The sequence below is a fragment of the Periplaneta americana genome, chromosome 10 (genome assembly GCF_040183065.1).
Source record: "Periplaneta americana isolate PAMFEO1 chromosome 10, P.americana_PAMFEO1_priV1, whole genome shotgun sequence".
Classification (NCBI taxonomy): Eukaryota; Metazoa; Arthropoda; class Insecta; order Blattodea; family Blattidae; genus Periplaneta; species Periplaneta americana.
The window spans coordinates 24,859,147-24,874,803 of NC_091126.1; the positions used below are offsets into that span (position 1 = coordinate 24,859,147).

Genomic DNA, 15,657 nt, shown 5'->3' on the forward strand with positions numbered 1-15,657 from the left:
CATGCTAACCTGATCTAAACGCGTTGCACTTTTTTGTGTGAGTGTATTTAAAGCCGTTGGTATACACAATTACTGTGGAAGATCAAGCAACTCTTAATGCAAGAATTGTGTGGGGTTGTGAAACAATATATATAACACCAACATTTTTGAGCGAGTTCGTACCTCGATGAGATGAGGAGCAGAAGACTGCGATATTGCAGAGGGTGGACATTTGGAACATCTCTTGTAAGGTACTAAACATAGTGCATCAATGTAAAACTCGTCTTGAGCTAGTAACGCACTAATATAAAATAATTGGTTTGATATCTCAATAATTACCAATTTTTGGACTCATGTTTATATAATATTTTTTATCCTCTACATGTATGAAATCCAACCCTGAATTTTTCTGTATATTTTAAACACTCTATGTGCATGTTTCATTTGTATTTAGATGACAGTGTGAAATTCTTTTATTTTTGGCGAAGTCTCTTTTGTACTCAAATTTCATTCTATTTCAGATTTACCTTAGTCATAATTTACCCGATCCGCTGACGTGTAATCTACCCCCAAATGTTAAGCAAGTGCCAGGCATCAAATCAGCTTCTAGTGAAGGATTTACTTTTATGGATGATTCCAAGGTTGAAGCGGACGCTTTGATTTACTGCACAGGTAAGCACGGAATGTAACGTTTACCATAATATAACATGATAAACATATAAAGTGGCAGTACACTATATCAGACTAAAACCCAACTACAAGAGCGTTGTAAAAATAAACCTGGATTGAAGTTCCTTACCTAGTGTAATACTGCCACAAACGCTTTTCCTAATTCTGTGAACCTTATCACTATAAAGGTAAGCGTTCACTACATCGTATCGCACTCATCGGACGAATCGCACGCATCGGAAGAAGACTATCTTTGCTGTAACCGCGTTCACTACATCGTATCGGACGCATCGCCTCTCGGCAAATCCGTCCACGTTTCTCGGATGGGCAACTTTTCCGATGCGTGCGATCATGGACGTCTTTAATAAATCAATTTTAATTGGTCAACTGTTACTATTATGTTGTGCCATGTACAGTGTCGGGCCAAAATGGCAGACGGAAAACTTATTTCGCGTGTAGAAAATTGCGAAGAATTATATACTTTGAGGCGTTCCCATTACAGTAATCAAGTCGTTTCTTGCAAATATATTATGTAACCAATATTTCTTTCGTTTCTTCCTCTTCAATTAAGACGCATGAAGCAATTACAAATTCTTATTCGCTAACAGACATAATTAATAGACCTAACCTCAACTCCTCTGTTTTCAGTAATGTCAATATCGTACGACGTCATGTTTTAAACAGCTGATAGGGAATCCGATGAGGCGATGAGGTGGAGCCGTTACAGTGAACGCACTGCACTTAAAATATCCGTTGCGTGCGATTCATCCGATGAGTGCGATACGATGTAGTGAACGCTTACCTTAACAGCTACGAGTATAAAGATTCGCAGAAATTGTTGTTTTTTTTTTGTAACTTATTGACATAAAGTGTGGTCTGTTAGACTTTACCCCTGATGAAAGAAGTCACCGTTGCCAAATATTGCAGATAGGTTGGTTTATTGGCCATACTACTTGAAATGCTTTCTTAAACAATGACTTGAAAGTTCCGAAGCAAAATGTTTGTACAGGGACATCATTTTATTTTTACTTCAATTTTTATTGTGCCTGAGTTTTTGAATATACATCACTCCCACCCCTTCTACTAATGAAGTTCCAACTGTCCTCCAGACAGAATCAAGGCTGCATATAGTAAACAACACTGAGTTAGTAAGTATAGTACGTTCCAGAAATATGTTCGCGTTTTCCAGTGACGAAAGAGCTTTCAATATTTAACCATATTTTCGCACAGGTACTGTCCGTTTGCGTACGTCGCATCCCGATTTCCCCCACCTGCTTCTGCTCGCCCCTCTGTAAAAGCTGGGCTGTCTTAGCTCTTTTCTGAAAATATTAATTTCTGTTAGGAATTGGACGTTTACGTAATATTATACAACTGTTTAAAATAACTTAAATAAAAGGGCCTCGTTAAGTAATTAACTATCACGTGATTTCCCCCCCCCTTTCTACGATCCTGCGACATAACCACTTGGACGGACAGTAGCTAGCATGTCTGAGTAATTTTATCTGTGCGGGTCGGGCAGAAGTGAAGATTGAATTTACAGTACGTAAGGTACTCTTGTATAGAGTAGGTACAGAATTATTTCAACATGAGTTACTAGTACGAAGGACGAAACTGGCAGTTAGAATTAGATGCAATAGTCTATAGTGCGATAACATGCACAAAAGAACTGAAGCCTGTATCGAAAAGAACGGCCACCATTTTCAAAAATGTGTTTAAATATCCATATTATGATTATTTTTCAATTGAACTTCATTCTTTATATTGTACGCTAATGTGCTGTAGACAGTATAATATATACTGCATAAGGAATACCTTCGCATGGATAACTCAGTTCGTGAGTAAAAACACTTATTCTTAATACAGTACTGCATTTTGATTAAACAAACACCTAATGAAAATTATCGAATTCAAAATTGCGATATTTCCTAGTTTACGTAAATGGACGAACTACTTTTCTTACCTCCTATACCTAGTAAAGTGATGCGTTTGTGTTTTACGCCAGTATCATCGAACTCCAGTCGTGGAAGGGGGTAGCGAACGGTGTTTCCGGTTCTCTAAAGGCATAGACAGGTTAAAATTAAAAATGTTAGTAAAATGAAATGATGTCCCTGTAGTTTTGTATGAATAGTAAATATAAATTCCGAATATAAAATAAAATCATATTTTATGAAAGTACAGCATAATATTATGGCTGGATTCAAGCTACATATGCTAATTGTTATGAGCCGGTTAGAGTCATAACTCGTTTCAAAAATGAAAATTTTCAAAAATGAGAGAAAACTATTTTTAATACTTGAATCCATTTTCTTCACAATGAAGGATAATAAATGAAAGAGCAATGATTAAAACTATTATTCAGATTTGTAACTTTATTTACGTGTACAGGCGTAAAAGTTATTTAGCTTTAAATTATGGATCATACGAGTTTTGACAATGACCTTTGGATGATGAGTGTTCTGAGAGTGCTCCGTTTGGAACATGTGAGTTTAGAAAGTGACCAGTTGGGATCATGTAGTATTTGACAGTGACAAATTAAAATATTACACAAGAACATTGGCTCAAACATATTTTTAAATTCAATGTAAAAAATAGTGTCCACTTATTAAGTTCTTTAGACGAGTACATTTTACAAAATAACAAAGTACAGAGTGATTTATATAGAACTGACACATTTCTTTCATTAATTGTTTCAAAACGAATTGTGCTAGCGACAACTTATTATACCTAAAATGTAGAGGAATTTTGGGAGATTATTTACCTCTATAGCAAATGTTGTCCGGCGTTGTCAGATCCGGAGATCTCGGTGGCCACAGGTTCCTGGAAATTATTCGGTCGTCACATAACCGGATAAATGGAACCATGATTCATATGTGAACCATGTGATGGACAATATGGCAGGATTTTGCACAATGAACGTCTGAAACCAACGACAATAATTTAACCTTTTATCCTTATCTGGTTCCTGTAGCCGATGAACAACCGTAACCCTATATGGCTTTAGGCTCTCTGACACATTGAGTAGGTGTACCCTGTCTCCTGCGACAAACGTCTTAATGATTTTTTGGGTGACTGCTCCAGTCGTGCTCTTACGTCAACAACAACCGTGGGAAGCGTAGATGAACCATGCTTGCCCTTTTCACTCACCAGAGATCTAGTTGTTTCCAATTTTTTTACCAGTCCCAGTATTGTGTTTCTTTTGGGAGGATTGTGAACACCAAATTCTCTCTGGTATGCCCTTTGAGTAGCTGTAATTGAATTCGTAATCCAGTATTGCTTCACAAGGAAGAGTCGTTGATTTAATGTGTACTGAATTTTCACGTTGACACAAAATGTCGAAAACAGCTGCCAGCAATAGAAATAAAACATAAACATCTGCGCATCTAGTAACTTATTGTCGTTGGTTTCAGACGTTCATTGTGCAAAATCCTCCCATATTGTCCATCACATGGTTCACAGATGAAGCATGGTTCCATTTATCCGGTTATGTGACGACCGAATAATTTCCAGGAACCTGTGGCCACCGAGATCTCCGGATTTGACAACGCCGGACAACATTTGCTATAGAGGTAAATAATCTCCCAAAATTCCTCTACATTTTAGGTATAATAAGTTGTCCATAGCACAATTCGTTTTGAAACAATTAATGAAAGAAATGTGTCAGTTCTATATAAATCACTGTACAATATAAATATTACTTATTTCTGGAGCTGTTATACGTTTCTGTGGTCGTCCTCTCTCTCCAACCGGTGATACTTTCTCTCCCATAAAATAACGTTTAAAAATGCTCAATTACAGCCGCTAAATTCACTGATATTTATTAAGATAACACAGCACATGCAAGATATTCATCCACAACCCCATTCTATACAATAAGAAGTGGAGAAGCGGCAGAAAAATACTGATCGGTGATTGGCCGAGAAACGCTATAAGGTCCCTGAGCCAAATAACGCCATGTATACCTTTAACGCCACCCTATTAAAATTTGTTAACGACACAAGTTTTCGGTAGTGCACTACTGTAGCCTGCATTCGCTTGCAATCTAGTGATGAAATGAGTTACTAGCTGTCCGCTGACATTTAAGAATTACATTATATTCCATCATTTTCCTGTTGTGTGTTGATAGTGAATGGCTGTTCTTATATCAAGGTAAGAGGCAATATTTTATTTTGTGTGTTGAGCAAATAATAACTATATTAAACTATATATTTTCGTGCTCCTTAAACATTCTTCTATGTATAGAAAGTATTTGCTATTTATAAAATTTGAAAATGTTACAGAAACAGGCATGTCATGTTATCAAGTACTCAGTAGCGCTATAACGCCATGTGGCGTTAAAGGTCTACAGACAAAATTTTAGGTTATGTTAGTACTAAGGCTGACAGTACAGCATCAGTGTGAAAACATCAGGAAAAGCACTAAGCTTTCAACTTACAAATGTTCAGAATGTGCAGTGATGATATTGGTTCAATTGCTTATCGAACTCTTAATTTTTTTTATTTTACATAACTTAATTTTTTTGTTTTACTTATTGGAAAAAAATTCATATTAAACTAAGGTAAATGCTTTTGTGTGTAATAACTTTCTACTGTGTCACATTGTCTCTTTTTTTTTCAAAGTAACGAGTCACTGGAAAACATATTATCCTAATCCATCTGGTGTTTCAGTTTCAGATCAAGAATTGAGTGATTTTGTATCTTTTATTAACAGAAACTCAAATTTAGTCGCTTAGTTCAATTTGTGTTGCTTAGGAAAAATAATTCATTAACAATTATAAGTGTATAGGTTACTAGAAAATAGGTGGCGTTAATTGGACAACCTGTTCCTAATAACGCCAGTCTACAAACTTTTCCTATTTGAGTTCTAATTCTTGTTCGGTATATAATATATCCATTTTCATTGTGCTATTTTGTAATGACTATTACACTTTTACTACGTCACACTACTTTCGACCAATAAAACGGTACGAAAGGACGTCTTTCAACCAATCATGGCCGCTTATCGCACAATTTTATCGCGTCACTAGCATTTGTTTAATTTTATCGTGTCCCTAGCATTTGTTTATTTTCATCACTACCCTAGCATTTGTTTCTTTGTTTGCCAACATTTCAAACTGCACTGGTCTGGCCGTCAAAAAACAGAAAATTACAAACCACTCCAGTCGATGCACATCACTTTCAAATATGACTCGCATTTTGGCATTCAAGAACATATATGAAGAGCACCATTCGGAAATCCTGAATGAGTTGAGGGATACACCATGTACACCAACGAGTTCACTTCTTTTACGCACACGTCCAATATAACATCAACTGAACCACCAAAACATTCTAATTTGCAAATTGTACTTTCAATAATTGTTTCTTTTAAAATTATCCATGTTTATTTATTATTTAATCATCGTTAATTAAAACGTTTCTTGTTTATTTCATCATCCCTAATTAAAACTTTTCTAACACTTGTTTATATTATTTAGGTTATGTTTGTTATAGCTTCTGCTATATGATATTATGGATAGTCACGTAACAGAGATTATTTAATACTAAGATTTATTTAAAATCATCTGTCAAGTGACGTTGATTACTGGGATCCGGATGACTGAAATGGAATGCAAATGTTTTAATAAAAATGAAACTGAATCAACAAAGCCTTCTTGACTAGTAACAGTCCACAGAGTTCAATGATGATTCCGTAGTTGGCACAACTGATACCGGTAACAAGAAAACATCATCATAAAACACTACTGCCATCTAGCGTAATGTTGAGATGGTACAATAATACATTTGCAGACAGTTGTATTTTCGTAAGCCAATTAATATTTTATTGTACACTTTGTTACTTCTAATCTTTATATAGCCTACTTTCTTCTAATCGTGTAATAGTCAAATAAATCCCACTCGAGTTTTGATTTTCTCTAGATAAATCTGCTCGTGTTCCACTCGCAGATTTATCGATAAAATCAAAACCTCTAGTGAGATTACTGTTGATAAGATTACAGTTTCTACTTCATAATTTTCATGTTTGTACATAACTTATTTCCAGAGCAAAAGTGACTGAAGTGTTAAAGTGGCGTTATTTCGTACGTGTACCTTACAACAGAACTCACAAGATCCAGTGGATCATGAGACTTTTGACAGGAACCGGGAAGTTTGTCGCCCGTTTAACAAGCATCATGTAATAAATATGACAAATTAATCTCTGAATCGTGTTCTACGCAGATAAGCGCATGGGAATATCTCAATTTTTCAATTTTTGGAGCATGTGAGTTATGACTCTAAACGACTCATATACAACAACAATAATCGATAAGTAGGATCAGTGCCTTTAAGCCAGTGTGTTCGGGTAAAAATCCGGTAGTTCCATCGTGAATAATTGATAAGTTCTGTTGGGCAGGCCCGTGGTCCAGGCAGAACAGTAGAAGATAATGAAACAAGGCAAAATGTCCCAAATCTATGGGACTTCATTGTCTCGTCAGTACAGTAGCGTGCAAATTAATCCGAACACGACATATTTTTACATTTTCTGTCATTGTTGGCCTCACAGCTGCTCATACCGCTTTAATTGACATCTGTAGTACGTGTAATTCCATTGTTGAAGGTCTGTCATTATATTTTTATAATATGTGACATTTTGCCTATCTTTTAGTGCTTATAAGCATTTCAGTTGTGTTGACGACTTAATACTGCAATCCTGTGTACATTCTGTAGTCTTCACAAATGGATACAACTCCACGAAAACCGTCTAAAATTATCACATTAGCAGAGCATTCTTCTATGACACAGAGGCAAATTGCTGCAGAATGTCACATCGGTTTGGCTACTGTTAATTCGATCATAAAAAGATACAGGGAGACTGGATCTATCACACCCCAGAAAAAAGGAAACTGTGGCCGGAAAAGGAAGACTTCACCTGCAGATGATCGTTTAATTGTCAGGAAAAGTAAATTAAATCCTAGACTAACTGCTGTCGACTTAACCCGCGAGTTAATGGCTACCACTGGGGCGAATATTCACGTCACAACAGTGCGGCGTAGGCTTTTGGAAGCTGGACGAAGGGCTCGTAAGCCTATTAAGAAGCAACTGCTAACCCCTGTTATGTGCAAAAAACGCTTAATGTGGGCAAAATTACATCAACACTGGACAGTGAATGACTGGAAGAATGTACTTTTTTCCGATGAGTCTCATTTCGAGGTCCACGGCCACCGTGTTTCTTACGTACGGAAAGGATCCGAAAAAGTAACACCAGCTCATCTCCAACAAGCACCCAAATACCCCCCAAAGTAATGTTTTGGGGTTGTTTTACACACGAAGGGCCTGGAGCATTAATACCTATCAAGGGAATGATGAATTCTGACAAATATATTCACTTATTGGAAACCAGAATCGTACCCCAGCTGCAAAAATCATTTCCGGATGGCAGAGGTGTTTTCCAACAAGACCTGGCACCATGCCATACGTCTCGAAAAACTACAGAATTCTTCAACAAGAAGAATATTCAGGTACTCCCCTGGCCAGGCAACTCACCCGACATCAACCGCATTGAGAACTTGTGGTCAATTTGCAAAAGAAGAATGCAAAAAATGGATTGTTCTACAAAGGAGAAGATGATTTCTGCCCTCATTGGTGTATGGTTTCGCGGTGAAGAAATGAAGAATATGTGTGGGAAATTAGTGGAATCCATGCCAAATCGTCTCAGAGCTGTTATTAGGAACAAGGGAGGCCACATAGATTACTGAGGTATATCTTAGATCCTTTTTTTTATCCCGTTTGAGTGTTTTTGCATAAGTAATTACGTTGTTCGGATTAATTTGCACGTTACTGTACAGGTTTTCTAAAGTAACATCCATTATGCCCTGGAGAAAGAGAGCGTTACAATGTTTACTCAGTTACGACCACCGTTCATGATAACGCAGACATCAACACGTTTCCTCATCGACATTAGTACACGTTTGAATATCCCTAGAGTGTTTCTCAGTTGACAACCAGTGACAGTGCGTTCCCGGAATTCGGTAACATTACCAGCAGGACTGCAATATACAATACATTTCACATATTTCCCTCAATAATGCAGTGGACTCAAGTCTGGGGACCTGGAAGGCCATATTGTTGGTAAGCCACGGCCGATACACTTCTAGTGAAACTATGCGCTTAAGAACTCACGAACGTTCAAATGAAAGGGAGACGAGCGCTGCGTCATGCATGTACCACAGCAGTTGCATTTTCCAAAATAGTGGTCTGATGTGACAACATTTAGCCTTCACAGCTCCGAACTGTGACAGCTCTGAAGAAATCGCTGTGAAAGCTAATGGCGATTTTTTCAAAGTATGAATGATTTTTGGCGATTGCAATTGTCACTTATGTACGTGTACTCACAGTCGCCATCATCGCTATGAGTCACATATAGGATAGAGATGGCGATTTCTCTGGCTGTGACAGATAATGGGGATTTTGTCATAGTGTGACTTTTGTGTCCGGCTGAGTCATGGCGATTGGAATGTTACCGAGTTATCAGGAATGTAATCTACCTACGTATATGACGACACTTGGTTTTTTTTACCACGAGATTACAGATACTTATGGTTAACGTTCTTCTGTAAATTGGCATACCGGTACCATAAATATTATATGAACAATCTGTTTAGCGTGGCGAGTATCAAATAAGCTGTGAGCGGTGTAAGCTTGAGTATCATAGACTTGACTGAAATGATAATGGATCCCAATTATCTTGTCATTCAAGTTAGTATGAATATTCTCCCTTGGAGTTAATTTTCTGGGGCAGTCACATATGATCACATAGTCTACATCAGTCGCCATTGCAGCTATGAGTAGCATACTTGGCTGTGATAACGATTTCTCGGAGTTGTGATTTTCGAACGGTAGTCACAGTCGGAACTAGCGACAAACCTGTCACAGCGGCAAAATCACTGTCTTCAATTCACACCACACTACACCACTACTCCAAAGAGCCACGTCGTCCAAAAGGCGCGTAGCTATTGTTGTAAAAATAGAGGTAGGCTACTCACGACCGTTAAATCTGCCACGTAATACGTGAAGTGCGAACGTTATAACCAAAGCTCGGAACTTGGGGACTTGTGTGTCGTGTGCATGAGTAAGGTTACAGGTACAACGTACACAAAGCTCACCCTGCAAGTGCTCAGGGACAGTCGTGTGTACTAAGAAAGTGGTCACATCGAATGACAGGAAGACGGACGAGGAAACTGTGTCGTGTCGAAGCCAATGACATTCAGATAATTAATTAGAGGTAAACGGTCTGTTTGAAAATAAGAAAATACGTATTATTCGAATGGGTATTGTATACGTTTGAAAATATATTTCTTAAAATTTAGGTACAGAATTTCGTGGAGGAATTCTGAGGAGATACATTATTTTCTTCGAATGGAGAGTTTATATTTTGTAACTTGTGTCAAACACAAACTAGAGATTGGAAACGGGCATTCAATGAAATACATTGCAGTCCCTTAAATCGGTGGAAAATTTGTCCATAGCCATGGATCAAGTCGTAGTGGAACCTTCCCTAGTAGTGACATAGACATTGAAAACTATTTTCGAGACAAATTTGGGATACTTATCTTTCTCAGATACGAGATCAGCTAGCAACTACTGAAAATCGAACAGGAAACAGTGACAGTGAAAACATTCAATACTTTATTTCGGCCTAAGACTTTATAATACAATTACAAACCACTTTCCAAATTTGAAATTTTTTTAAAATTGAAGCTTTTAAAAAATAAATTTGTAAAATTATCCACGATATAATATTAACAAATGTATTTTTTGTTTTTATTGAATATCACTGGCTTCTGTCGAATTGTCCATTTATATTAAATGTGTATTTTTCTCTATTTTTCTCTTTCTTCTTTATTCTTGCTCTTGTGTTGTATTTATTGGTTTGAATTAAGTTACTTACTGTATTTAGTAAAGTGTCCTTGTAAATTTTATGTTATATTATTGACTAAGACCACACCGTACACGAGCCTGGCTCTTACGGTAGTGGCTAGAAACATTTTTGTTTTATAAATTTAATTTGTATTCAGTAGGTAGCTAGTTAAAATAAATAAAATAAAAAAATTAATTTTGCTCCCGTCTCTTCATGTGACGTGGAAATAAGTTTCTTTCGCTTGAAATCATGTTTAACTAACAGACGAAGAAGGTATGGGTTCGAAAAATATTCGAATGTATGTAGTCATACACTGTAATAAGATGTACAGAGCAGAACTGTAAATTTGATATATTTTACATGTATATATATATATATGCTATAAAATTACTTGTTTCAACCTATCATAATATTATCATTATGTTGTTTCGGCCAGGAACCACTTTTATAGCAGACCTTACAGTACCTCTGTGCTGGAAGCGGGAGTTTGTTGACATTGAAGTCCTGTCGCTTAGCCACGTTCAAAGACACAAGTCCCCAAGTTCCGAGCTTTGGTTATAACAGTAGCAAATGTACGAGGTATAATCAGTTGGTGGCCACAGTGATGACCTATGTTTATTAGGACATTTTCCTTGTTTCAATGTCCTCTACTCACCCCTGCAGTTGGTGCCTATAATTGCGTAAAACCCAGTATATCATCATTCATTAATATTTGACGTATAACAGTTTTCTCACGTATTAGCCCTGCATGGACCAAAGGGGGGGTCATTTTGTGTCCACACTTTTTTAATTTGGCTATTAAAATTGCAATAATTTTATTTTGAAGTTCATATTCCATGATTGTGTCAGAAAAACTTCAAGTTTTATGACTCTATAAGAAAACAAATATTTTCAATTGATCTGTCTTATTTATTTTATGAAAAGTCTATGTGGACACAAAATAACCCCCCCTTGGTCCAGCATGTAACTATTTTTTAATACACCAAATTTTTCATCAACGACTAATTATGATGCTGTCATAACATTTTAAATTTAAATATCGACAACAATGGTTCCTGTATACTTCATAAGACCATGTTTTACCATTATTGGTAGCAGGCAACGTTTTTAGTACTTCAGTTGCTCTTGATCTGTGAGCAGTGTTAGTTGTATGATAATATAAATATCCAGAAGCTATGAGTGATAAAAACCCAAGTGTTGTTACTGAAGAAGGAGAGGTGGAAAGTTATGATCAAAGTGAAGATGACAATGTAAATTATAATGAAGACACAGTGCATGATTTTGAAGAGATAAATGTAAACGAAAGTGTCAATGATACAACTGACGATTAGATTGATTATGTTCGCAACAGAAATACCAATGTAGTTACATATGTGGCAAAAAGTGGTAAAGTGTATATACCCAATCCACGTCGCCCTACTCGAAGAATCATTGCTAATATAATTCGTGGCGAACCTGGACTACGACCAGGAGGTAAAGTAGACAATTTATATGAATCCTTTATGAAATTTATGGATGATATAGTCTCAAACATTTTACAACACACAAATGAAGAGGGAAGAAGAAATAATATTGAGGAAAGAAATAGGACTGAATTTCTTGCGTTTCTGGGTATTCTAATATTGATAGTCCAAGCATTGGCACGTATCATGATTTACGGTCTGGAGAACTTGGCAGATCAGCATATATTGCAGGTATGATCTGGAACAGATTCCGTGATCTTCTGGGGATAATTAGATTTTGTGATAAAGATAACTTACACGGGAAATTCGAAGACAAAGTGAAAAATTTGCTCCTTTGCGTGAAATATTCCAACTCCAAAATGCAAATTTTCTTATATTCTATTGTGCTTACAAAAATACCACTATTGACGAAATGCTGTCCCTTTTTAGAGGGAATTGACCCTTTCGGGTTTTCAAGAAAGATTAGCCGGGAAAGTATGGGATCCTGATAAAAATGCTTGCAGACTGTAAAGAAAAATATGTTCACAGCATGGAAGTGTACGCCGATAAGCAGGAAGGCACAACTTCTGAATACAGAGGACCTAAAGAGACGTGAAACGGCTTGTTGTCCCTATCAAAAATACATGCCGAAATGTAACAGAGCGTTACTATACATCTGTTCATCTAGCGGAGGACCTCTACAGTGACTACAATCTGACTTTAGTTGGGACTATGCAAAATAACATTCCAGAAGGGCTGAAGTCTGTAAAAGGAAGAGAACTATATTACAGCATCTTCGCCTTTACTGATCCATCCTCTGGAAAACCACCTGTGACTTTGGTGTCATATATACCAAAACCAAAGAAGGTCCTAATTATGCTATCATCTCAACATTGTGATGCTTCTTTTCTGATGAAGGAACTAAGAAGAAGTCTGACACTAACTTATTTTATAATTCAACAAAAGGAACAGTTGACACCATCGACCAAATGGCGAGAAAATACAGTACAAAAAGAAGTACCGGATGATGACCTCTCTTTGTATTCTACACTTTGATAGATATTGCCTGCATAAATGCATACGCATTGTTCACCATGAACTTTCCTGAATGGAACAGTACTAAGACAAATTGGCGACGTCTTTATCTCCAGCAGTTAGGATTAGGCCTCATCAAAACTCAAATTTAACAATGGGCTGGTCATAACTGGGCTTCAAAACAACATATTAGCAGCCATGGAAGCTGTCCTTGAGAGGAAACTTAGAAAAAGAAGTGAGACTCCAAATCATTCTACTGGAAAAGGAAGATGTCATGTATGATGTATTGAACCTCACACTAAGAGAGAACAGAAAAACAAATTGCCAAAAACCGCCATTGTTTGTGCAGTATCTGAGCTGTTTGTGTGTTGGTAGACATAGCAAGAAGACTAATATGTGTTACAGTTGTGTACGTGGTGATTGAACAAGGTATACTCCATTTTATTTCAAGGACTGCAGTTCGGTGGCTCCTTTGAACACCCACTTACAGATTTATGACTTCCTACACAAACACCTCTGACAATTTCATCCTGTCCCCTCGTCCCAACATTGCACAGTTGCCATAATCCTGGTGACCCTCGAAATGAGACTGACGGGATTCTTGGAATTCGGAAAAGATGCAGCAACTCTGCCTCCACGTGGATTTGACGGGAGCCTGTCAATTCTTCTAAACAAGGGTTGTGACTGGTTACTGACAGGAGAAGACAAGATTTCTGTCACATTTATTTATTTATTTATTTATTTATTTATTTATTTATTTATTTATTTATTTATTTATTTATTTATTTATTTATGACAACCAATTAGTAGGGGGCAGTAGGTCTGTCGGCAAAGTCCTTTCTATCAAACTGCACTCCATGAAAAAAATAGAGTATACAGACTACAACATACCAAACTTTAGTCTTTTTATCTTTAGTTTTGTTTCTTTTTTTTTACTTTCTTCTTATATATTTCAATGGAACTAATTTGATGGTGAGTGAAATGAGAAGGTAAACTTCATAGAAAGTAAACACTTCAATTTTTTTTTATTTCAGTAGTACTAATAAGATGCTGAGTGAACAGGTACACACCATAACTTACCAAAGTTTTAGTATTTTTATATTTTTATTTTTGTTTTACTTCCTTATATTTCAATGGAACTAATGTGATGGTGAGTGAAATTAGAAGGTAAACTTCATAGAAAGAAAACACTTCGATTTTTTTATTTCAATGGTAGTAATAAGATGCTGGTCCAGCACCGTGGCGTCGTGGTCTAAGGCATCCTGACTAGGACTCGCGTTACGGAATGCGCGCTGGTTCGAGCCCTCGTGAGGGAAGAAATTTTCTCATTAAATTTCGGCCAGTGCGTGGGATCGGTGCACGCCCAGCATCGTGATCCACATGGGAAGCTACGATAGGTAGCGAAAATCCGGTTTCGCAAACCAGCTATAACGGCTGGGGGGATCATCGTGCTAAACACACGATAATTCCATTCTGGTTGGATGAACGTCCACCTCTGCTTCGGCATGTGGACGTGAGGCCAGCAGCCGGCTGGTCGGTCTTGGCCATTCATGGACTATAGCACCATGGATTTAGTAATAAGATGCTGAGTGAAATTAACAGGAGATGGCTATAATTATATGTTTCTTTTTATTAAAATAAAAATAATTTAATTTTATCAATAAATAAACACACCATTAATTAATTTGTATTAAAGAGATGTCAAATAGAATTATAAAATTGATATATGTGCATTATATTCACATTTGTGCCAATTATTCCTAGTGGATAATTTTTAACCCACCTTGGTCCACCGCGTAACCAAAAAAAGCTTGGTCCAGCTAGGGTTAGCATGGTTTACCTTAATTGTAAAGGGAAGCAATATTCGTTTGTAAGTTCCCTTTCAACTGGAATGATCTAAGGAAACTCAAAAGCAGTCATATTATTTATACTCAAATATGTAAGAAAGCATTTTGAAACACGTAAAAGCTGAAGTATGTAGTTTATGAAAACAATTAATAAAGTGGTCTGAACTCTTCTACCGCAGGCTACAAGTTCAACTTCCCCTTCCTGACGCCAGAATGCGAAGTCCGTATTGACGGTCGTCGAGTGATGCCCCTCTACAAGCACCTCATCCACACAGAAATGCCCACTATGTGCTTCGTTGGTCTGCCCTTCCAGGTGTTACCATTTCCCCTCTTTCATTTCCAGGTAAGAGAGAGTTGTCATAGTAAGTCGTGTTCATTTATTTATTAATTGTATTTCAATGATCTTTCGTAATCCCAAGAAACTAGTTCGATTAAATAAAATGTGTCTCAGTGAAACGTACAGCAGAGTTCGTGTAGGTCAGTTTCTGTCAGATGCGTTTCCAATTCACTATGGGTTGTGGCGGAATAGTGGCATACACCCTTCCCATTTTTTTTTCTCGATAATGAGAAAGTGTTCGAGATTGCTATTTTGATGCTATCGTGTAAGAAGTAAGGCAAGAGGGAATACAGGGCCGCATCCCGATCATCGGTATGGCATTTATTTCCGAAATTAGAGACTCAAATATTTTAGGTACCCAAAAATTGGGGCTTGAAAAAAGTGCGACGGATTTGCTGGATTTTTGCGGTGTTTACTAAGGAAGATGCGGGGATACTAAAGTAAAAAGGGCGGG

The 15,657-nt window shown here is 37.1% G+C and overlaps 1 protein-coding gene across 3 annotated transcripts in view; it reads left to right on the plus strand.

The window, feature by feature from the left end:
- Window positions 1-15,657, plus strand: part of LOC138707524 (uncharacterized) — a 737,224-nt gene that overhangs the window by 457,554 nt on the left and 264,013 nt on the right. For all 3 annotated transcript variants that reach the window (XM_069837052.1, XM_069837051.1, XM_069837053.1), the window contains 2 exons: window positions 501-651; window positions 15,046-15,209. In XM_069837052.1, the coding sequence (XP_069693153.1) occupies window positions 501-651; window positions 15,046-15,209 (315 nt within the window). The remainder of the gene's footprint in view (window positions 1-500; window positions 652-15,045; window positions 15,210-15,657) is intronic.